This window comes from Canis aureus, chromosome 11 (assembly GCF_053574225.1).
Source record: "Canis aureus isolate CA01 chromosome 11, VMU_Caureus_v.1.0, whole genome shotgun sequence".
In the NCBI taxonomy this organism is placed as follows: Eukaryota; Metazoa; Chordata; class Mammalia; order Carnivora; family Canidae; genus Canis; species Canis aureus.
This window is the reverse complement of record NC_135621.1, coordinates 26603495-26625424: the sequence shown is the minus strand read 5'-3', so window position 1 is coordinate 26625424 and position 21930 is coordinate 26603495. Positions and strand designations below refer to the sequence as shown.

General features: G+C 55.0%; 1 protein-coding gene across 2 annotated transcripts in view; it reads left to right on the top strand.

Annotated features, from left to right (window-relative positions):
* ZC3H7B (zinc finger CCCH-type containing 7B) overlaps positions 1-18974 on the top strand; it is a 62716-nt gene extending 43742 nt beyond the window's left edge. For both annotated transcript variants that reach the window (XM_077914358.1, XM_077914359.1), the window contains 12 exons: positions 15-114; positions 1796-1957; positions 4082-4287; positions 5312-5412; positions 7625-7806; positions 10815-10900; positions 14418-14551; positions 14668-14773; positions 14915-15023; positions 15318-15451; positions 15595-15758; positions 16127-18974. In XM_077914358.1, coding sequence (XP_077770484.1) covers positions 15-114; positions 1796-1957; positions 4082-4287; positions 5312-5412; positions 7625-7806; positions 10815-10900; positions 14418-14551; positions 14668-14773; positions 14915-15023; positions 15318-15451; positions 15595-15758; positions 16127-16373 — 1731 coding nt within the window. In that variant the 3' untranslated portion in view covers positions 16374-18974. The remainder of the gene's footprint in view (positions 1-14; positions 115-1795; positions 1958-4081; positions 4288-5311; positions 5413-7624; positions 7807-10814; positions 10901-14417; positions 14552-14667; positions 14774-14914; positions 15024-15317; positions 15452-15594; positions 15759-16126) is intronic.
* The last annotated feature ends 2956 nt before the right edge of the window (positions 18975-21930 follow it).

The window sequence follows — 21930 nt, the reverse complement described above, 5'->3', positions numbered from 1 at the left end:
TCCTCCCATCACAGCCAGAGCCCTCCATGCCCAACACCGCCTTGCTCATCAAGAACCCCTTGGCTGCCACCCATGAGTTCAAGCAAGCCTGCCAGCTCTGCTACCCCAAAACAGGTAATGTCACACCTTCATTCCTCCACCCCTCTGCCCAGAGATACTGGGAATCTCAAGAGTGTAGCATCCCAGAATGACAGACCCTTAGTGTACCAGTCAGAGATAAGTGCAGGAAAGCAGGAGCCCCTCTAGGTATTTTGAACAGATAGGGGTGAGAGTATAGAACAGGGGAGTTTGGGGCTGCTAGAAAGGCTGGTGGAGCGGAAGCTGGGAGCCTCCACTGGCCTCTAGGCTGCTCCTCCACAAACCAAGGACCAGAGGCGGTTGTGCTGCTCTCACACAGGGGTCAGGGGCTGCTGGACCTTCTGGCCCATGTCATAGCCACCCACAGCCCAGAGGCTGGTACCTGGCCATAGAGTGGAGTCCAGCTGGCTGCTGCAGAAACACATTAGCCAGAGGAAATGCAGCCCACACCTCGTGCCACCTCTACCTATCAGTGTATCTCTCCCCTGAGTGCATCTTCCTGGATGAATGCAAACCTTGCCTGGAACCTGGGTGGCAAAGGAGTCTGGGCAGTGTATTTCCTAGAGTGCCAGCCCCCAAATCCAAGGAAGGCTACAGAAGCAGTTCAGAATAGATGGCCCCTGCCGGGTAGCACTTTTCAGTACACCTGGAATCTCAGAATTCTAATCTAAGACTCATTTGCCAGAATCCCTGAGGTTTTAGTGCAATATTGTTTTGGGATGCCAGGGTTAAAAATTTTAGCAGTCTAGAATTCTCCATCTCAAGTGTACTAGAGTTGAAAGGACCTTAGAGGTTGTCTAGTTGTCATCCATCCACTGCAGGACCTTCTCCTTCATCCCCCTGCCACATACGTGAGAGCCATCCCACCAAAGCTCCCATGGACTTGCAGGGGCGGGGAGCAGGGCACCATCTTGTTGGATGGGTTTGCCCGTGATGAAGTTCTTCCTCACATGGACCTCAGACTGCCTCCCCAGTCCGCATACCCGCTGCCTCTGTGCTGGGAAAGCTGACTAATGCCATATGAAGTGCTACACACTTGGTGCTGGCACAGCCAGATCACAGGTGGGGGTCCCCACAAGGACTATTTCCCCATCGTCAGAGGAGAGGAGGCTCTGGGTCAGAAGACTTGGCAGGAGCAGGGAAGGGAGGATAAATCCAAACAGTGCCCTTCCAGGCAGGACAAGAAAGGGGCAGGTCTGTTCTCTTCTGGGCGCTGTCTTCATGACTCCTTCTAGGGAAACACTGAAACGTCTGGCTTGCTGGAGAGTCAGAGTGGTGATGGAAGGGGAGGGCAGGTGCCTAGAAGGGAATCCTTGGAGAGGGTCTCTCCTCGACCAGGGCCCCCTGTCCCTAGGGAGCATATGGCTAGGAAGGGGGTGGCAAGAATGGGCGGGAGGCCCAGCTGATGGAGGTGGGCTATTTTTTCTTTTTTTAAAGATTTTATTTATTTATTCATGAGAGACACACACAAAGAGAGAGAGGCAAAGACACAGGCAGAGGGAGAAGCAGGCTCCATGCAGGGAGCCTGACGTGGGACTCAGATCACGGGTCTCCAGGATCAGGCCCTGGGCTGAAGGTAGTGCTAAACCGCTGAGCCACCGGGCGCCCCTCGGAGGTGGGTTTTGAGGCAAGGCTCCGAGTCCCGCTACTCAAGCCCATCAGCCGTCATCCTTCAATTCCACACCTGAAATTGATCTCTATCCATGTGTCCCCACAGGGCCCAGGGCAGGAGACTATACCTACCGCGAGGGCCTTGAACACAAATGCAAGCGGGACATCCTGCTGGGCCGGCTCCGGAGCTCTGAAGACCAGACCTGGAAGCGGATCCGGCCCCGGCCCACCAAGACCAGCTTTGTGGGCTCTTACTACCTGTGCAAAGGTGGGTGGGCTACGGCAGGTAGACAAAGGTGGCATTCATCGAGGTTGAATCCCACATCAGAATGAGCATCAAGCTCCTACCTTGACAGCTCCATAGACTGGGGGCAGGGGTGGGGTGGTGTGGGGATAATTCGGGATGTTCCATCCCAGCTGAAGCCCCTACTGAGTGTGAGGGTCAGCCAGGTCCCGGAAAGTAGGGAGCCCGATGTAGGGCTCAATCCCAGGACTCTGGGATCATGCCCTGAGCTAAAGGCAGACGCTCCACCACTGAGCCACCCAGGCACCCTGATCAATATTAGCTTTTAAAAACTATCATGTTGTCATCATCCCCACTTCCAACTCATGTCAACGTGGCCAGTATTTAGTGGACGTTTGTCACGTACCTTATTTGCTGTCTTTGATTTCCCAATCTACATGGTGCTGCGTGAACAGTCACAACATTGTTGAGTGCTTTAGAGTGTCACCCTTCTTCTTTTTTTTTTTTTTTTAAAGATTTTTCTTTAAAATATTTACTTATTTATGAGAGACACACAGAGAGAGGCAGAGACACAGGCAGAGGGAGAAGCAGGCTCCGTGCAGGAAGCCTGATGTGGGACTCGATCCCTGGCCCTGGGATCACATCCTGAGCCATAGGCAGCCTGAGCCACAGGCAGATGCTCAACCACTGAGCCACTCAGGCATCCCAAGTGTCACCTTTCTGTCCCTACCATCACACATCCTCATAACTCTGGGCTAGGAAACTGAGGCCTTTATCTCCCCAGGGGACAGTAGCCCTCGGTTCCCTGGGTCAGCTCTCTGTCCTTCCCACAGGATCTTAAGGATATGTCACTTCTGGGCTACAAGGCCTCGGTCAGCTCTCCCCTGCCCAGTGTGGAGGAAGTCCAAGTTCTCTGAGGCTTACAAGTCCCCCATCTATCCTAACCACTCCCCAAACACACAGAACCCTGACTCTTTTTTTTAAAGATTTTATTTATTTATTCATGAGAGACGAGAGAGAAAGAGAGAGAGAGAGAGAGAGAGAGGCAGAGAGAGAAGCAGGCTCCATGCAGGGAGCCCAACGTGGGACTTGATCCTGGGTCTCCAGGGTCATGTCCCCTGGGCTGAAGGTGGCGCTAAACCGCTGAGCCACCTGGGCTGCCCAGAACCCAGACTCTTTTGCACATTCCCTTGAACTTGATTAAGCAGCGCCTGGGATCTTGGGAAGCCATTCCCTACAGGGCTCCCCGCTCCCTGGGTGCAGAGCTGATTCCAGCACAGAGCAGTCGGTGGTGATCATCTGTGTATCAGCTCCCTCATCCTGGCAGAAGAATGGAGCAGGGCATCTTAGAGAGAGTGTGAGCAAGGGGAGGGAAAGAAAAAGTTTCGACCGCCAGGGCTCCAGGTTGTGAGCCTGCTGCCCTCACAACTCCCTGGTCCCCAGGGTTGTTTTGTTTTGTTTTGTTTTGTTTTGTTTTGTTTTGTTTTGTTTTGTTTTGTGGGGGTGTTGTTTTGTTTTGTTTTTTAAAGTAGGCTCCACACCCAACATAGGGCCCTGAGATCAAGAGTTGCATGCTCTACCCCCTGAGCCGGCCAGGTGCCCCTGGTCCCCAGGGGTTTTATTTATTATTCCACTTACTTCCCACAACAACTCAGTATTCTCTGTTTATGGGACAGACAGCTGAGGAATAACAGGGAATCCCAGCCCAAGTCTGCCGGATTCGAAGGCCCAGGCCCTTAACCAAGGGCATTTTCCTGGTGAATAATCAGAATGAAACCACTTGTATTTATTTAGAGGCTTGTATTCATCTACCAACCCCCTCATCCCACCTCTTATCCTACCCCAAGCACATAAGGCAGCTTTGTGGTGGGGGTAGAGGGGTGTGACCACCTGCCCTGTAGCTGGAACACACAGGTCCCCTCACCCCCACAAGGTGCAGGGCAGAGAAGGGACCTGGCCTGGGAAGGGCCTTCCCCAGCTCTGCCCCCCGCCCTCCCAGGTCCCAGATGAACACCCCTGCCCCCCTGAGCACCCCAGCCCACACGGAGGAGCTGGGCCTGAGCACCCCATGCGACCTCGGTGTCCCGGGGGCTCCGTGGGCTGCCGTCCCGCCTGGCAGAACGTGTGTGTCCTGTTGCCTCTTTGCAGACATGATTAACAAGCAGGACTGTAAGTACGGGGATAACTGCACCTTCGCCTACCATCAGGAGGAGATCGACGTGTGGACAGAGGAGCGGAAAGGCACCCTCAACCGCGACCTACTCTTTGACCCGCTGGGGGGTGTCAAGCGCGGCAGCCTCACCATCGCCAAGCTCCTTAAGGAGCACCAGGGCATATTCACCTTCCTCTGTGAGGTACCTGCCCGCCTGCCTCCTCTGCGGGCCCCAGCACAGCTGGGGCTGGGGTGGGCCTCCCGGGTGCGAGAGCCTCTGAAGAATGTCAGTCGCGGAACCTGGGGGTTTGGGGGACCTGACTTTAGAACCCATAGGTCCTTGCACTGTCAGAAAGGCCTGTGGGACCCTAGCTTGCTAAGGAAAGAGAGATGATCATATCCACTCTTTCCTGATGGCCATCAAAGGCCAGGCTGGGCACCAGGCACTGTAGGTGCTCATCCTCCCCACACCTCCTTGTCTAGCTGTGTTGGCTCCAATGCCCGTTATACCTTCCTGCCCACCCCCCTGCCTGTATCCAGGCCATCCCTTCTCCCTGGAGCGCCCTCCCTGTGTTCCTGCATCTTGGACCCTCTAAGACTCAGCTCTGATCCCAGCAGCTCCACCAAGTTGTCGTTAATTCTGTCCCCAGAGCTGCCACAGAAGACTCCGCTGGCCCCTTGCTTCCCTGCCCGATCGGAGCATGATAAGGCCAGTGATAGTGTCAGGTCGATCTCCGTGGAGTGAGAGCTCTGGATCCAGGTTGCTGGCAGGGTTGGTGCAGCTCAGCCCAACCTTGACCCATTGCATAGCCAGCCCTTCCCCCTCCAACCCTTGGAGTAGGTGGACTGGCCGCTCCCTTCAGTGCAGTTGGCCTGGCATCACAGCTCCCGGCCAGCAGGTGCATGTACTTTACAAAGCACTTGCAGTTCTGTTATGTCCTTCCTGAGCTTCACAGTGAGCCTGTGGGACAGCAGGCATGGTCACCCCAGTTTCCAGTTGGCAAAACTCAGGCTCAGAAACTTGGAGTTACCCCCTACCCCAGGCATTTGGAGCGGTGGGACCAGAGAGAGCCACAGCCCAGGTTATCTGGGAGCTAGAGCCAAAGAGGTGGGGGCTACAGGACCTGGGGTGCCTTTTCTCATTCCCCTGACTCAGCAGGGCTGGCAGGGACCCAGTCTGTGCCAGGTAGCCATTCCGGGTCCCAGCCCACTCCCTCCCTCGGCAGATCTGCTTCGACAGTAAACCCCGGATCATCAGCAAAGGCACCAAGGACTCTCCGTCTGTCTGCTCCAACCTGGCTGCCAAGCACAGCTTCTATAACAACAAGTGAGTGGGACCCACAGCCTGGGCCTGGTAGCAGGGGCACACAGAAAGCTGGGGTGGTTCAGATGCCTGGGGAGCAAATGAAGCCAGAGAGTATACCTGGGGTGTCAAGCTGAGGGGCAGAATTTAGGGCTCAGATCCAGCATCCACCTGGAACAGATGGAACCAACAGATGAGATCTGTATTCCAGGCGTTCTCTCAGTATTTTAATGATCTCTTTGCTCCTGGAAGGGAGGAGTTACAGTCTCTTGTACTGATGAGGCTTGGAAGTAGCTCACTCAACGTGGGAGGCCACATCTCTGACTCCCATCTGGTGCCCTCCACTGTCAGTACGTTGGCGTCAGACAAGTGGGAGGATCTGGGTCAGGCCTGGCACCACCTTCGCTCCCTGTGACTCCCCTTGGCTCTGCCCCAGCATGGATGATAGAGCCCCGGCATCCTGTGTCCAAATCCCAGCCTGATCAATGCTATAGCCTTTGGTTTCCCTGTCTGTAAAGTTGATGGTGATCCCAATCTCCTAGGGTTGCTGTGAGCATAATTAAAATTCCTGGTCCCTGGGCAGCCCAGGTGGCTCAACGGTTTGGCGCCACCTTAAGCCCAGGACCTGATCCTGGAGACCCAGGAGTCCCACGTCGTTGGGCTCCCAGCATGGAGCCTGCTTCTCCCTCTGCTTGTGTCTCTGCCTCTCTCTCTCTCTCTCTCTCTCTGCCTCTCATGAATGAATAAATAAAATCTTTAAAAATAATAATAACAGGGGCAGCCCCGGTGGCTCAGCGGTTTAGCTCCACCTTCAGCCCAGGGCCTGATCCTGGAGACCCAAGATCTAGTCCCACATCCAGCTCCCTGCATGGAGCCTGCTTCTCTCTCTGCCTGTGTCTCTGCCTCTCTCTCTCTCTCTCTGTCTGTAATAAATACATAAAATCTTAAAAATAATAATAATAGGGGCAGCCCTGGTGGCTCAGCAGTTTAGTGCTACCTTCAGCCCAGGGTGGGATCCTGGAGACCTGGGATCGAGTCCCATGTCAGGCTCCCTGCATGGGGCCTGTTTCTCCCTCTGCCTGTGTCTCTGCCTCTCTCTTTCTCTATGTCTCTCATGCATAAATAAATAAAATCTTTAAAAAATAATAATAATAATAAAATAAAATAAAATTTCTGGCCCATAAATCTAATAAATTTGATTTGCATTTTTTAAAAAGATTTTATATATTTATTCATGAGAGATGCACAGAGAGAGAGAGGCAGAGACATAGGCAGAGGGAGAAGAGGGCTCCCCACAATGAGCCTGATATGGGACTTGATCCAAGGACTCTGGGAACACGACCTGAGCTGAAGGCAGACACTCAATCGCTGAGCCACCCAGGCATCCCATGATTTGCATTTTTATCTTAACTACCAGGCCATTCCTTCTGTAGTTCAGGAGAGCACCCTTTCACCCCAGCGGCTCAAAATATATTGTAATCTTTGTGCTCTCACTGCCATATTTTCCTTACTATGGGCTCCCATATTTTCCTTACTATCTCCCAAATTTACCTGGATTTAAGAATTACAGTTTGGGGCCTTTTTTTTTAAAGATTTATTTATTTATTTGAGAGAGAAAGTGGGGGGGGGCTGAGAGAGCGGCAGAAGGAGAGGGAGATAATCTCAAGCAGACTCCATGCTGAGCATGGGGCACCACATGGGGCTCAATCCCACGACCCCAAGATCACAACCTGCAGCATTGTTTGATTATGAAATAAAAACTAAAGACCAGCAACAAAAAATAATAAAATAAAATGCAATTCCTGTCCCAGAAGAGGTGCTTGATTATGGTTTCTCTGGATGCAGGAGCAGCTCTGGTGCATCAAGCTGGGGGGGAACCTGCGCCCCTTCCCTGTGCCCCTTCCCTGTGCCCCCCCACCCCGGTGCTCCCTTCTCCCAGCCTCATAGCAGGTGGCATCTGTGTCCTTCTCCTGGCAGCTCCCCCTTTGAGCTGACCCAGGATTGAGGCCAGAGGAGGACATACAGCTGGGACTGCCTGGGTGTAGGACTCCCACCTCTTGCCTCCTGTGCTCTCATGATCTAGAAGCGTCACTTCCATAAGGGCAGGAACACCCAGAGAGGAGCCCCTCCCCTCAGGCTCGCCCAGGCTCAGGGAGAGTAGTCCTGCTGGGAATGGTGGGGGAGGGCAGGGGGGGTGCTGCAGACTGCATCGTGCTCCCTGCCCTCTGCCCACCAGGTGCCTGGTGCACATCGTCCGCTCCACCTCCCTCAAGTACTCCAAGATCCGCCAGTTCCAGGAGCATTTCCAGTTCGACGTGTGCCGCCACGAGGTGCGCTATGGCTGCCTGCGGGAAGACAGCTGCCACTTTGCCCACAGCTTCATCGAGCTCAAAGTGTGGCTGCTGCAGCAGTACTCAGGTGAGGGGGCTGGGCAGGGGCAGGTGGAGGGGAGGCGCGGGACCTGCTGAGGGTGGATGGGCCAGCCCGCAGCAGGTGGCAGAGGGGGCCTAAAGGAGTTCAGAGGGGCAGTGGCTTGATGGGAGACGTGCCTCTGCAGGAGCCGGTGCCCCTTAGACATCACAGAGGACACAAAGGCTCTGATCTCTAGAAGCTTCCAGGCCCTGCTCTCGGGGAGCTTCCAGGCTTGAAAGATCCTGGGTTTATCCCTATCCGGGCACTGCCAGCGGAACACAGGTGGAAGAGGAAGAAGGGGCAGAGCCAGGCTGCCTGGTTGGTCATCAGCAGGTCACTTCCCCTCGCTGAGCCTCCCCTTGCCCATCTGTGAACTGGTGACCATAATCTCCATCTCAGCTGAGGAGATTAAAAGCTATTCGCTTACTCATTCATCTGATAGTGTGATGAGTGTACCTGCTGTGTGTCGGGCCTGAGCAAGGACCCCTTGAGGTCCTGGTTCTCCGAGAACATCTGATATCTGTAAGCAAAGGCAAGAGAGCATAGTAAGTATGTAGTAAATCCTGCATTCCATCTGGTCTAGGACGCACGTTCCCCCCACTGTGTATTGTAATGTAATTTAGCAGCATTGTTTTGGGTGTAACATAAAATAACGGTGCATCTAACAATTGACGTCTTCTTCTTACGGTTGATGAAATAGGGTTGTGTGATTTCAGACGTGCTCAGTGCTGAGAGGAAAGTAACACAGAGGGAGAGGGGTTCAGGCTGGGGCATCTGGGATAAGATGGTTGGGGAAGGTCTCTGTGAGGAGGTGGTATTTGAGCAAGAAAGGGTAGGGAGAGGGCAGCCCTGGTGGCGCAGCAGTTTAGCACCGCCTGCAGCCCAGGGCGTGATCCTGGAGACGCTGGATCGAGTACCACGTCAGGCTCTCTGCATGGAGCTTGCTTCTCCCTCTGCCTGTATCTCCGCCCCTCTCTCTCTGTGTCTCTATGAATAAATAAATAAAATCTTAAAAAAAAAAAAGAAAGAAAAAAAATAAAAAAATAAAAAAATAAAAAATAAATAAAAAGAAAGAAAGAAAGGGTAGGGAGAGAGTGCCAGGAGAGGGAAGAGCAAGGCTGGAGGCCCTGAGGCGGGATCAAGCTTGGTACAGAAATGCTGTTTGTGAGAGTGGAGCACCTTAGTGCATGGGAGGAGGGGGGCCTGAGGTTGGTAGGGACCTGAGTGTGTGGAAGTCTCTAGGTTGTACATAAAGTCAGGATTGTTCTCAATATGATGTGCAGGGTGTGGAGGGTTTAAGTGGGTAGAGGTATATGTGATATGATCAATATTTTTTATTTATTTAATTTTAATTAATTTATTTGAGAGAGAGAACACAGTAGGGGAAAGGGCAGAGGCAGAGGGAGAAGCAGGTTCCCCATTGCGCAGGCATCCCAATACAGGGCTCAATCCCAGGACCCCAGGATCATGACCTGAGCCAAACGCAGACGCCTAATCAACTGAGCCACCCTGATCAATATTTTTTTAAAAGTCGCCCTGGCCACTGGGTGGAGGATAGAGGGGTAAGGGCGGACAGTGGGGGGACCAGGGAAGGTGTGGCTCAGGCCGGGGTAACAGTGGCAGGGGTGGAAGGAGTGGTCAGATTCTGACAAAGGATGGCATAAGGTCAACTGCAAGGGTTTTGAGCAGAGTAACCGGAAGGATGGGGTTGCTATGTTCTCAGCAGGGGAGGCTGTAGGAGGAGCAGGTTTGGGGAGTCCTGTCAGGGTTCACTGTGGGATGGGAGGGGCTTGAGATTCCTCTTGGACTTCAAGTAGAGATATTGAGCAGGCAGGTGGATGTGGAAGTCTGGAAGTTCACAGGAGACGTCTGAGCTGGAGAGATCTATTTAGGAATCACTAGCAAGAAGATGGGTGTCAAGCACAGTGCCTGGCCTAGAGGAACTCCCCAGTGACACACGGTCACCATGGAAAGCATCCATAGGACAGGATCAAAAGGAAATCAGTCTAGAAAGGGACTGGAGGAGATGGAAGGAGAGCACACTTCATAAAAAGTGCTCCAAGCTTTTCCTCAGAGGGTGGGTTCAGTAGTCAGCAGTCAAATTGGAAGGTCTGGGCCACAGCGTTTGGGTGGCTGCCCCTTTGCTCACTCACAGTGAAGAGCAGCAGCCCCTCAGTGAGCTAGTGAGCCTGCCTGGGCCAAACATGAAGCCCTAACAACCAGTGGACTAGAGGCCACCAAGAAGAAGTCAGGCCTGAGACCCCCACTGAGGGGGGTGGGTTCAAAGAAGGGTGCTGAGCAGCAGGCCCAAGAGACTGGCATGAAGGCAGTCACCATGCCATGCTGCAGAGTCAACATCTTTCTCCTGCATTTTCCCACTCTTAGCTGCATTTGATTCTCCTGCTCCCTGTGAGGGTTTGGAGCAGGTTCTTCTTTTATTTGTTTTATTAAGATTTTATTTATTTATTTGAGAGAGAAAGAGACAGAGAGAGCAACAGAGAGCATAAGTGGGGAGCAGAGGGAGCAGCAGGCTCCCCACTGAGCAAAGAGCCTGATGTGAGGTTCAATCCCAGGACCCCAGGATCATGATCTGAGCTGAAGGCAGCAGCTTAACCGACTAAGCCATCCAGGTGCCCTGAGGTCCTTCATTCTGTTTTTGTTTTCAAAGATTTTATTTGTCAATTCATGAGACACACACAGAAAGAGAGGCATAGACACAGGCAGAGGGAGAAGCAGGCTCCATGCAAGGGGCCCGACATGGGACTCGATCCCGGGTCTCCAGGATCACGCCCTGGGCTGAAGGCAGGCACTAAATCACTGAGCCACCCGGGCTGCCCGAGGTCCTTCATTCTTAATGCAGATTAAGAGGCCCAGAGAGGATGAATGCTTTCTCTGCTGCCCATGTGTTTGTGTGGCAGGTCCTTAGCGTGGGTCTGGGTGGCCCTTGCAGATCCCCTGCCTTTCTCTTTGCTACTCTCCTTCACATATGCCGTGTCTGGTCCCGCCCTCCACAGGCATGACCCACGAAGACATCGTCCAGGAATCCAAGAAGTACTGGCAGCAGATGGAGGCCCATGCAGGGAAGGCCAGCAGCAGCTTGGTGAGGCCCTGGATTGGCGTTGGGGGTAGGACCCAGGACCCCGAGGGCCATTCCCCATCCCTTTAATTGAACGTAATTTCAGACTTAGCAGAAAATTATCAGAATACTACAAAGAATTTGTGTATTCTCATTTCTGGATTCCCCAGATAGTAACCATTTTACCACATTCCACACTCACTTTGTCCTGTGTGTGTGTGTGTGTGTGTGTCCACACATAGACATATATATACAATTATATACATACTTTCTCCTGAACCATTTGAGAATAAGTGGTAGACATGATGCCTCATCACCCCTAAATCCTTTGGTGTCTATTTCCTAAAAATAAGGACACTGTCTTACATAATAACCACAGGACAGTTGTCAGCATCACAGAACTAACATTGCTATAATTTTTCAGATGATGTCCTATTATTCAGATTTTGTGAATCATCCCCAAATCCCAAGTGACACTGTATTTATTTGTTGTGTCTCTATAGTCTCTCTCTCTCTCTCTCTCTCTCTCTTTTTAGGGATTTTATTTATTTATTTGAGAAAGAGAGAGGGAAAGCACGAGTGGAGGGAAGGGCAGAGGGAGAGGGAGAAGCAGGCTCCCTGCTAAGCAGGAGCCCGACACAGGGCTCAACCCCAGGACCTCAGGATCATGACTTGAGCCGAAGGGAGACACTTCACCAACTGAGCCACCCGGGGGCCCTGTCTAGTCTCTTTGGATCTAGAGCAGTCCCCTGGTCTTTTTTGTCTTACATGATACTGATGGTTCTGAAGAGCCGCTATCTTGTAAAAGGCTCATCCATTTGGGATTGTCTGGTTCCTCAAACCCCAGAGGTGATGTTATTATGCTCGCCTCAGTTCACTCATCAGGAGCACATCATCTCTGTGTGTCACTTTACTGGTGATCACTTGATTAAAGGTGCCTCCAAGGTAAAGGTTTCTCTACCGTGAAGTTATGTTTTTCCCCCTTTGTAATGAAAAGTATCTTCTGGGGAGGGTCCTTGAGACCGTGTAAATATTCCTTCCCACTGATCGTACCATTCCCATCCATCCCAATCCTCATCCTGTTCCTGAAGAAGTGAGCTGTGGCACTGTGGCATTTGCAGATGGGGAAACTGAGTCTCAGAGCATGCTAGAGACTAACCCAGGGGCACACTTAGTGGAATAAATGCCTGGTTCTCTGACATCTTATCCAGAACTTGCTCTGCTCCCCACCCCCAACCAGTACCATTCCCACCACCAGAGGATTCCCCACCCATAAAATGGGGATCATAATCTTGCCTGCCATCTCCAGGGTGGCTGTGAGGGTCATAGAACCCGACCAAGCTGCAGCTTGCAGAGTCCCTGCTCCACACTGGGCCCCATGCCATCCTCAATCCTCATATCCTCCCCAAGAGGTAGGGACTGTTTTAGCCGTGGATGACAGCGGGAAAAGAAAGGGCAGTCTCAGGCCCAAAAGATAGTGTGAGGTGAGCCCCCTATGCCATCCACACATAAGGGATGACCCCCCCCTCCCCAGGCCAAACCCACCCACCAGTCACTTTGGGAGAAGGCTAGGCCCCTGGCCCCTCCTGAGTGGGTGTGGCAGTGAGCCAGGGGGCAGGGCAGGCTGCCCCACAGGGCTGCCTGGTTCCTTTGGGACTTGCCCTTCTCTCTAGCCCATCATTCTGGTCCTTTTTCTTTCTCTCCCCGCTTCCTGGGTTGTCCTCCTCCTCTGTCCCTCCCTGTACTGTCCTCTTTTCCCTACCCCCTCTCTGCCATGTGGTTTGTTTTTTGTTCCTGGCCAGGATCCTGGCTGGAAAGCAGTGAGGGGCTTGGGTTGGACCTGCAGTGTTATCTTCTAAGAGAACTCTGAGTCTTCACCACCTCCTACCCCTTCTTCCTCCTCAGGGCTGCTGCCAGGGTCCCCAGGAACGGGGGCAGGCCTAGCTGCCCAAGGGTGCCATGAGAGGCTTCAACCCCCTTTTGCTGCCAGGGGCCCCACCCAGCCCACCCACGTTGCCACTCTTGGGCCTGGCTGGGGAACAGGGCTTCTGTGCCAGGCCTGGCCACAACCAGGGCATGAGGCGTCTTGCTTGCTTGCCACCAGAGGGCGGAGCCAGCAGCACTTGGGGCCAAGGATGAGATCCCAGGGGAGAAGCTGCTCGGGCCCAGTGCCCACGGCACCGCAGCTGTGCCATCCCACAACAAAGCTCCTGCCTCTCACCAGGATCCTGTCCTCAGACCACTTACCCGTGGGTGGATTAGTAACCTCTGTGAACCTCTGCTTCTGTTCAGTCCTACCCGACCCCAGGGCTACAGCGAGGAGTTGGTGAGGCTGTACAGTTGTAGAAAGGGAAGCTCAGTGACCTGGCATGGCTGTTCGTTAGAGTAGCCTCCCCCCCCGCCCCTGCAATTCCCTCACCTGTGAAATGGTCCCCTCGGGCTTCTGTGAGAATCCAATGGGACACCTAGATATCAGTAGTGATGTGGAGAACCTCCTGCCCGCTCTAGCACAGGCCATGCCCTAGTTACAAAGCTCTGCTTTTACCTTGTTACCGAGGTGACATGGGGGTTATCCTGGGGCTGAGCCAGGCTGCGAGTCATCCAGCACCTGGCCAAGGGTCAGTCAACACATGTGGACAGAACCCCTTCCTGCTCAAGGACAGGCCCTGAGCGAGGTAGTGCCAGGCACACAGGGTACTCCCACAGTAGAGGACATGTACCCTCTTCTAGCCTGGGGGAGAGAGAGCGGCCTGGAGGGGGGACCCCACATCTGAGGCTCCAGAGAGGACAGAGAGGCTCTAGGTAATGGGACAGTTAGTAATTTAGCCAACGTAGTTGGAGGAGGAGGTTGAAAGTGGCAGAAGACAAGGCTGTATGGGCATCTCCCCCACTTTCACCGCCCCCTCCCATCCCAAGGGTGCCAAAGAACAGGCCCTCCTGCCTTCAAAGGAAAGGCTAGAGCAGAGCATGAGGATGAAGTCCAGGGCCGCCCAGGCAGGCTCCTGTGCAAGTGGCTTCCCACCTGGGCCCTGCTGCCTGCCAGGCCCAGCCCTCCTAGCTGGAGGAGTTGATCAACATGAGTCAGGTACTGTGGGAGCTCCTAGGATGGGTGGCTGCCACTTAGAAGAACTCCAGGGAATGCTTCCTAAAGGAGGTGGTACTCGAGCTGAGTTTTGAAAGTTTCCAGAAACAGCGTGACCAAGTCCAGAGGAAGGGCATTCCAGGCAGAGGGAACAGCATGTGCAAAAGCAAGCCATGCTCAGGGAAATGCCAGCAGCTCCAAAGAGCAGACCCATGGGGACCAGCCAGAGAAGGCAGAGAATATTCGATCAGGAATCAGAAGCCCCGTCCCAGGCCTGGTTCCCACACTGAGAGGCCAGGGGACCTAGAGTGGGGAGGTTATTTCCCTCTGGGAAGTGGTGATGGGCCGGCTCATTCTAAGGCCCTGAGTGGCCCTAACACTCCTGGAGGCCGCCTGTGTGACAGACTCCAGGCCTCCACCCTGATGCCTTTGGATTCACCAACCCCCTTCCCCCAACAGGGCGCCCCTCGGACACATGGGCCCAGCACCTTCGACCTGCAGATGAAGTTTGTGTGTGGCCAGTGCTGGAGGAATGGGCAGGTGGTAGAGCCTGACAAAGATCTCAAGTACTGTAGCGCCAAGGCCCGGCACTGGTGAGCCAGGCGCCCAGCAGGGGCTTGGGCAGGGTGGGGCCCACCCGAGCACCACGGGTAAGGAGGCCGGGGCTCTGCACTGGGATCTCCCCAAAAAGCACCCGTCTGTCCTACAGTTGGACCAAGGAGCGGCGGGTCCTTCTGGTGATGTCAAAGGCCAAGAGGAAATGGGTGTCGGTGAGGCCACTGCCATCCATTCGCAACTTCCCACAGCAATATGATGTGAGCGCCAGGAATGAGGTGCAGGGTGGTGGTAGGAACTCAGGTGTGGGGGCAGAGGGGCCTTGGGAGGGCTTGTCTGCTGGTTGGAGCTGTCGCATAATCCAACGGACTCAGCAGGCTCACCCCACACCCACCCTGCAGCTCTGCATCCATGCGCAGAATGGCCGCAAGTGCCAGTACGTGGGGAACTGCTCCTTTGCACACAGCCCAGAGGAGAGGGACATGTGGACGTTCATGAAGGAGAATAAGAGTGAGTGGGAAGACCAGGCAGGATGGGGGCCTGGCCCAGGGTCCCCTCATTGCCAGATACCCCAACTCATCAGCAGGTTCAAGAATACCTGCTCTCTCCCTTTGCCACCCAGGCCCTCCTCCTGCCACCCCCGGCCGTACCCTCTCTGCATTTTCCATTGTTGACCGGGCAGCCCTGACAGCAAGGCCTGCAGTGCCCCCAGCTCCCACATCCGGGGGGGGGGAGGCGGATCATGGGGCAGAACGGATGGAGAATCCTGTCTCACCAAGCACCCTGTCCTCTCCTTCCCACCAGTCCTGGACATGCAGCAGACCTATGACATGTGGCTGAAGAAACACAACCCAGGGAAGCCAGGGGAAGGGACCCCGATCAGTTCTCGGGAAGGGGAGAAGCAGATCCAGATGCCCACGGACTACGCCGACATCATGGTAACGGCCTCACCCATGTTCGGGCCAGCCCCCAAGCCTGATCTGGTTGGGCATTGGGGCGGGCTCAGCCTCCCTGGGGGGATCGGTCTGGGCAGAAGTGTGAGGAATGGGCACCCACGGCGCTGTGCCCCCCCCCCCCCCAGATGGGCTACCACTGCTGGCTCTGCGGCAAAAACAGCAACAGCAAGAAGCAGTGGCAGCAGCACATCCAGTCTGAGAAGCACAAAGAGAAGGTCTTCACTTCCGACAGCGATGCCAGTGGCTGGGCCTACCGCTTCCCCATGGGCGAGTTCCGGCTCTGCGACAGGTGCTCCCCGGGGAGGGCAGGGCCGTGGGTGGGCATGGCGGGACCTGGTGGGCTGCAGGGTGGGCCTGAGAGAGCCCATGGCCAGCCCCCACGCCCCTTGTCCTAGAGATGGCGTGCAGAGGGTGGTGTCCCAGAGCAGCTGCTCGTGGATGTGAGGAGCGTGGGGCCGGGGTGGGGCGGGATGCTGCCCGGGGCTCAGAACCGCCAGGCCCCCACCTGCAGCCCTGGGTCAGGTCCTAGAGGAGGCTGGGCCTGAGGCTGTCCAGGGAGAGGCTTGTCTTGGGGGAAGCCAAGTAGCCAGCTCGGGGTCCGCAGCCCATGGTGGAAAGGGCGCGGGGCGTGGGCAGTGAGCCTTCTGCTGCCCACAGGCTCCAGAAGGGCAAGGCCTGCCCAGATGGGGACAAGTGCCGCTGCGCTCACGGGCAGGAGGAGCTCACCGAGTGGCTGGACCGGCGCGAGGTGCTGAAGCAGAAGCTGGCCAAGGCCCGCAAGGATATGCTTCTGTGCCCCCGGGATGACGACTTTGGCAAATACAACTTCCTGCTGCAAGAGGACGGGAACACTGCCGGTGCCGCTCCAGAAGCCCCTGTTGCCGCTGCTGTCACTGGGGAGTAGGGCCCGCTCTGGGCCTCGGGTGAAGTCCTAGGGTCAGGGGCGGGGGTGGGGACAGAGGGCCTGATAGGAGGGCCAGGGCAGGGGTGGGGGGCCGCCCTCCTCAGGCAGCCCCCAGCCCCCTCCGGGGCCCCCTCCATCCTCTCTGCCCCCACCACCTGTGTGCAGACCCAGGGCCACATGCTGCAGCCCTAAGTGGTCCCAGGGTCCTCATCCTGCCAGAACCCCGGGCAGATGCCCCCACCCCCCCTAGGCTCCCCTGGTTGGGGAGGGAGGGGCCTGGCCCACCCCTCCAGCCTCAGCCTACAGCTTTAACTTCTGTCTGCTCCTAAAGGGGGCCCAAAGCTCAGGGCTGGGGAGCCTGGGGTCCCCACTTGAATCTGCAGCAGGAGGGTCCTCCCTGCCCTACCCTCACCCCATCCCCACCTCCCCTGGGGGCAGATCAGGACACCACAGAGGGCTGGAGGCCCCAATTAGCTTTAAATGCCACCCCAGGATGGAGCCGGGAACACAATATTGGTTGCTTGCCCTCCGGGGCCTCAGTTTCCCCTCTGGTTGGAAGAGTGGGTGGGGCTGGGCTAGATGATCTCTGGAGCCTTTCCAGCCAGGCCACTGGCCCGACCCTCCTCCTCGTGGGCCACTGAATGTAGACTAGGTCCTCAGAGTCCCTGGAGATGATTCGGCCCAGACCCCCTCATTGCAGAGAGGGAGACAAAGGCTGGGCAGGGATGGGTGACCTGCCCAGGGTCTCCAGGCCACGGAACGAGGTAGAGCCAGGAGAAGGCCAGTTGTCTGCTGGAGCCTCCAGGCTCTTAGCAGGGACAGGACCCTCTCTGAATTAGTGTGCCATGGGGGTCCCAGGCAGTGCCACCTCTGGGCCGAGGAAAGGAGGTCATGTCAGCACTCTGCAGAGGGACCGTCCCCTCCTGAGGATGGTTGTGGGGAGTGTGGCAGCACGACGCCCACTTGGGCAGTGGTAACGGGCAGGGTGCCCATGGGCTCAGCTTCCACGTGATGTACTGGGAGGAAGGGGAGGGGTGGGGTCAGGAATGTGGAGAGAAGGGAGGTGACGCTGGGCAGCAGGGGCCAGTTGGGGATCGGACCCAGCCCCTCTTTCCTGGGGACCCAGCATGGCCCTCTCCCCCTTCTCCTCAGACCTAGACATACAGTTGTGTCCTAGCCCTCCCTGATTCCTGGCCTTGCCAGCTGCCTGGGACCCCAGCTGACCCCCAGCCCCTGCCCCCAGCCACCAAGCCCTGTCCCATCCCTGTCCCCACCCTCTTGTCTGCCCGTCTGCGTGTACCCCCTCCTCTCCATCCCACCCCCTGACCCATGGGCAGACCCAGCCTCCCCCAGTTCCTGAGACATTCCAGAATGTCCCACGCTGTGGGCCCTCCCCCCGGGAGGAACCAGGGGCCACAGCTGGAGTCAGGGGTGGGGGTGAGACGGAGAGAATGGAATCCCCCTCATTTCTCCTCAAGCAAGGATCGATAGCGAGCAATGATGTGATTATGGGCACCCCGGGCGCAGAGAACGTTGTTCCTCTTGCTGTCACTGCCCAGCCCTCCCCAGTAACCGTGGCATGCACCCTTCCCTCTCCCTGTACCCCCCCTCGCCCCTGCCCCCAGCAGGCCAGCACCATAGAATCCCTCCCGGCGCTGGTGGCATGAATGGAGGGGAGGAGAGACCACACGCAAGGTGGGGGCCATGGCTGTGAATGTCGATGACACTTGTTTTCCCTGATCCGTGATGTTGCAGTCTGTCGTCACCAGCCTCGTTTTTAGTGTGTATATATGTCGCCCCCGTGATGCATATATACACAGGTATTAAATATATCGCTCTATATAATATTATATATGTGTGTGGTATCCAAGGAATCACTTCTAATGAGGGCTAAAGATAAAGAATTTGGCCAGAAAATGCAGCCATCCTGGTGTAATTAAGAGGGCTTTTTCAGATTTGGGGGCCTTGGAGCCATGGGTTGGAGGTGGTTTGGCAGCAGGGGCAAGAGTGGCCCTGCCCAGGCCCAGTTTCCAGACCACTCCAGCCTTGCTGGGAGAGAGCAGTGGTGCTCCAGCCAAGAAAATGATTGGTGTGTGTCTCCCGCCCCAGAGAATAGGATCAGAGTCTATCTAGATTTTTCTTTTTCAACCTGTTCTCCATCCAGGAGCCCTTGGGATCTGGGGCTCCCCAGCCTGGCTAGAGCTGGATTCCCCCCCAGGTTGGGAAGAGAGCAAAGAGGCAGGGGGCGGAGGAGCAGGAGTATGCTTTGAATGATGAGGGTGATTATTTCAGTCGTGACCCCGACTGGGAGGCTTGGAGAGTTGACTCAGGGGCCTGTGCCCACTGCCAGCAGGCAGAGACAAGACTTCGGACAGGTGCCCCCGATGTGAGTGTCCCTTTTGGGGAAGGGGAAGGAGGGATGCTGCATTTCTCAGCTGGGCAGTAATCAATTTAATGGTCCTTTTAAAATGTCTGTGTATTAAAAATTTAAGAATACCACACTTTAATATTAAATATTCATAAGGTCTAGTATCTTGATAATAATGTAGATGTTTTAATAACAATTTTTGTCCTTCTTAAAATAAAATGAAAGAAACTTGATTCTTTTAGCCTTTGTTCTAGAAAATAAACGTGTGCACTTTGACCTCTTTCCCCAAGGTGTCACTCCTGTTCTGAGCTGCCTGCGTCTGGAGGCCTGGGCGGCTCTGTGCACGTGGGGCAGAGCTGCCTGGTGTGGGGCATGCCTCAAGGCGGACATTCCGCGGGCTGAGGGGCAAAAGGTCTGTGTCCCTGTGTAAACAGGGCAACCTAGCTGACCCCAGCTCAGGCATGCAGCACCTGGGCTGGCAGGGACAAGCTGTGCTGTGTACAAGTGGCCCCAGCAGCCACCCTTCACCCTCCTGCAGCCTGCCTCCACGTGGGGCTGTCCAGAGGTACCCACGCCTCCCTGCCTTTATCAAGGGCACCATCCTGAGTTCCAGATGGCTGGCTCTGTGCCCTTTCTGGGTGTGGCTTTTCCAGGAAAGTGAGGGTCTGTGTCATGCTTCGAAATTGGATTCTTTTTTTTTTTTTTTTTTTAAGATTTTATTTATTTATTCATGAGAGACACACAGAGAGAGGCAGAGACACAGGCAGAGGGAGAAGCAGGCTCCCTGAAGGGAGCCTGATGCGGGACTCGATCCCAGGTCTCCAGGATCATGCCCTGAGCTGAAGGCAGGCGCTAAACTGCTGAGCCAGCCAGGTGTCCCGTGGATTCTGACTGCAACCCCGACTCCTCTGGGCCCAGATTTCTCATCTTGAAAAGGAGAGGGCGAATTGGATTGCCAATTCTCAGTCGGGGAAGCCCGTATCTGCTGGGCTGATACACTTTTCCAGATCTCTTGGGTTGTGCATGTTGCAGGTGATGGAGGGGAATCCTGATGGGAGGGGCTGCATGTGCTCAAGAGCACGCTCTCACCAGACCACTTGCAACTGCAGGAACAGGGGTCCAAGGCCAATGAATTCTCCAAGGGCGAATCATTTGGGCCAGATATGCATAGGGGCTCAGGTCCTTGATAAATGACCAGATGAGCAGGGTTAACCACCAACTTGACTGAGCACCTTCTGTGCACCAGGCCCGGGATGTGGCGTGTCTGTTCTCTACAACAACCCTGCACGTTTGATGTCCACATCTTACAGATGTTCAGCAAGGGTTCCAAGGATCCTCAGGAAGGAAACAGGAAAAGGAGAACCACTGGGAACTGAGTGATGATTGGCAGAGGTCCCTTCAGCACTGATGTTCTGTGGGGTTCTCAGCACCACTGGCAGGACCGTGAAAAGCCAAACCAGCATAGCAAGCAAGGTACAACTCCGAAAAGAAAAAAGCAGACCCGTCCTCAGGCTGGAGAGATCATGAACCTGCACCTGGACACCCCCCCACACCCTTGAACTCAGAAAAATCAAAGAAAGTAAGATATGCTGAACCTTGATGCAGCTGGGGGATGAAATTCTTCAATTCTCGACATTCCCCGGAGTTCTCTTCTGGTCGTTCTTTAGCTCAGGTGATCAGTTGGTAAACAGTCACTGAGCATCCATTCCATCTCAGGTCCTGGGAACACAGTTACTAAAGAAATGTGGCTTCCCTTGAGCCCACAGTCTGCCAGGGGTTACAGATCTATGTGGGAGAAGGTAGGAAAGCAGGACAGGCACAGCTCCAGGTGCCAGATCAGGGAGGGCTTCCTGGAGGAGGCAGAGCTGGAACAGGAGCTGACGAAGATGGTTGTATCACTATCCTCTGTGCACTTACTGTCCTGCACCTTTCTTTTTCTCTCAGTTGTATTTTGTGTGTGCATCTCCAAGCCCCGATGTAACCTAGGTATTTATGATCAGTGGCTGACAGTTTATCCATCAAGGAGCCAGAGCTGGCTTGAGCAGCCTCCAGTTACTGAACACAGGTCCATTTCTGGTCTTCACGCCTGTGGGAAAGGGCCACAGTAGGCACCACCACCACCATGGAGCCCCAGCAGGCTCTTCCTCCCTACCTCTGGGGAAGCTGCTGCTAAGGAAAGGCCAACTGGGCAGGGAGGGTGGCTGCCAGAGACCTGCAGGGGGACTCTGCACCTCTCCAGAGAAAGCCCTTGAGGGGGTGGCCAGAAACTGTGCCCACTATTACCCCCTTGCCGGGGGGCCATCCCCAGCAGGCGTCAGACCTCTGAGTCAGGAAATCCAAGGAGCGCAGACAACCCCAACATTCCCACCTTGAGGTCCCTTCCAAATGTCTCCAGGTTTCTCTGAGGCCTCCTCTCTTCCTGTCTCTCTCCTCTCCAGCCACTCAACCCAGCAACCCACTGAAGTGGCCCCTGTGTGACCATAGGTGACGCTGCCAACTGGAGGCGCTGGGGGCAGAGTAGGGGTGCCACGTGGACTGACTTGCAGTGGCATGAAAATCCCCTAAAGGGGGGGAACCTGCCTGGCCGGGTTTGTTACTTAACTTTGAATCCCTCACAAGGTCTAGGCTGGTGCCAGGTATGCAGTAAGCACACATGGTCTTAGATGCTTAGTACCTTTGTACAAGGAAAGGGTTCTACAGAGAGTTCATGGGAACAGATTTCCAAGGATGAAATGTCATTCAGCAGGTGGGTATTGTTGAGACACGTAGGACATTTCCTGTTGCCCCTGGAATCCTGCTCCTTGCACCTACCCACTCCACCTTTGTAGTAAGCCAGTCTAGCACAAGAGTGGGTTTTCGAGCCAAGGAGCAGTTCAGTCAGCCCCAGCCTGCAAATCCCAGGTCAGCTTGAGGCAGCCAGCCCACCAGACCCACCTCACTCTCACCATCCAGCATCTCAGAAGCGAAGGACAGTGGAAGGATAAATAAGAAACTAAATTCATTTACAAGGAAGAGGAATGAGGAGGAAGGACAGGAATAGAAATCCAAAGTGTTGAACTTGGAGCCTGAGACTGATTTTTAATTAATTGGGGAAAAGAGCAGAGTTTGGGGAGGGCTATTAGGGAGGATGGGTGGGCAATTAGAGGACAGGCTGAGGGCTGTTGGGGAGGGGAGAGGCCAGAGGGGTTC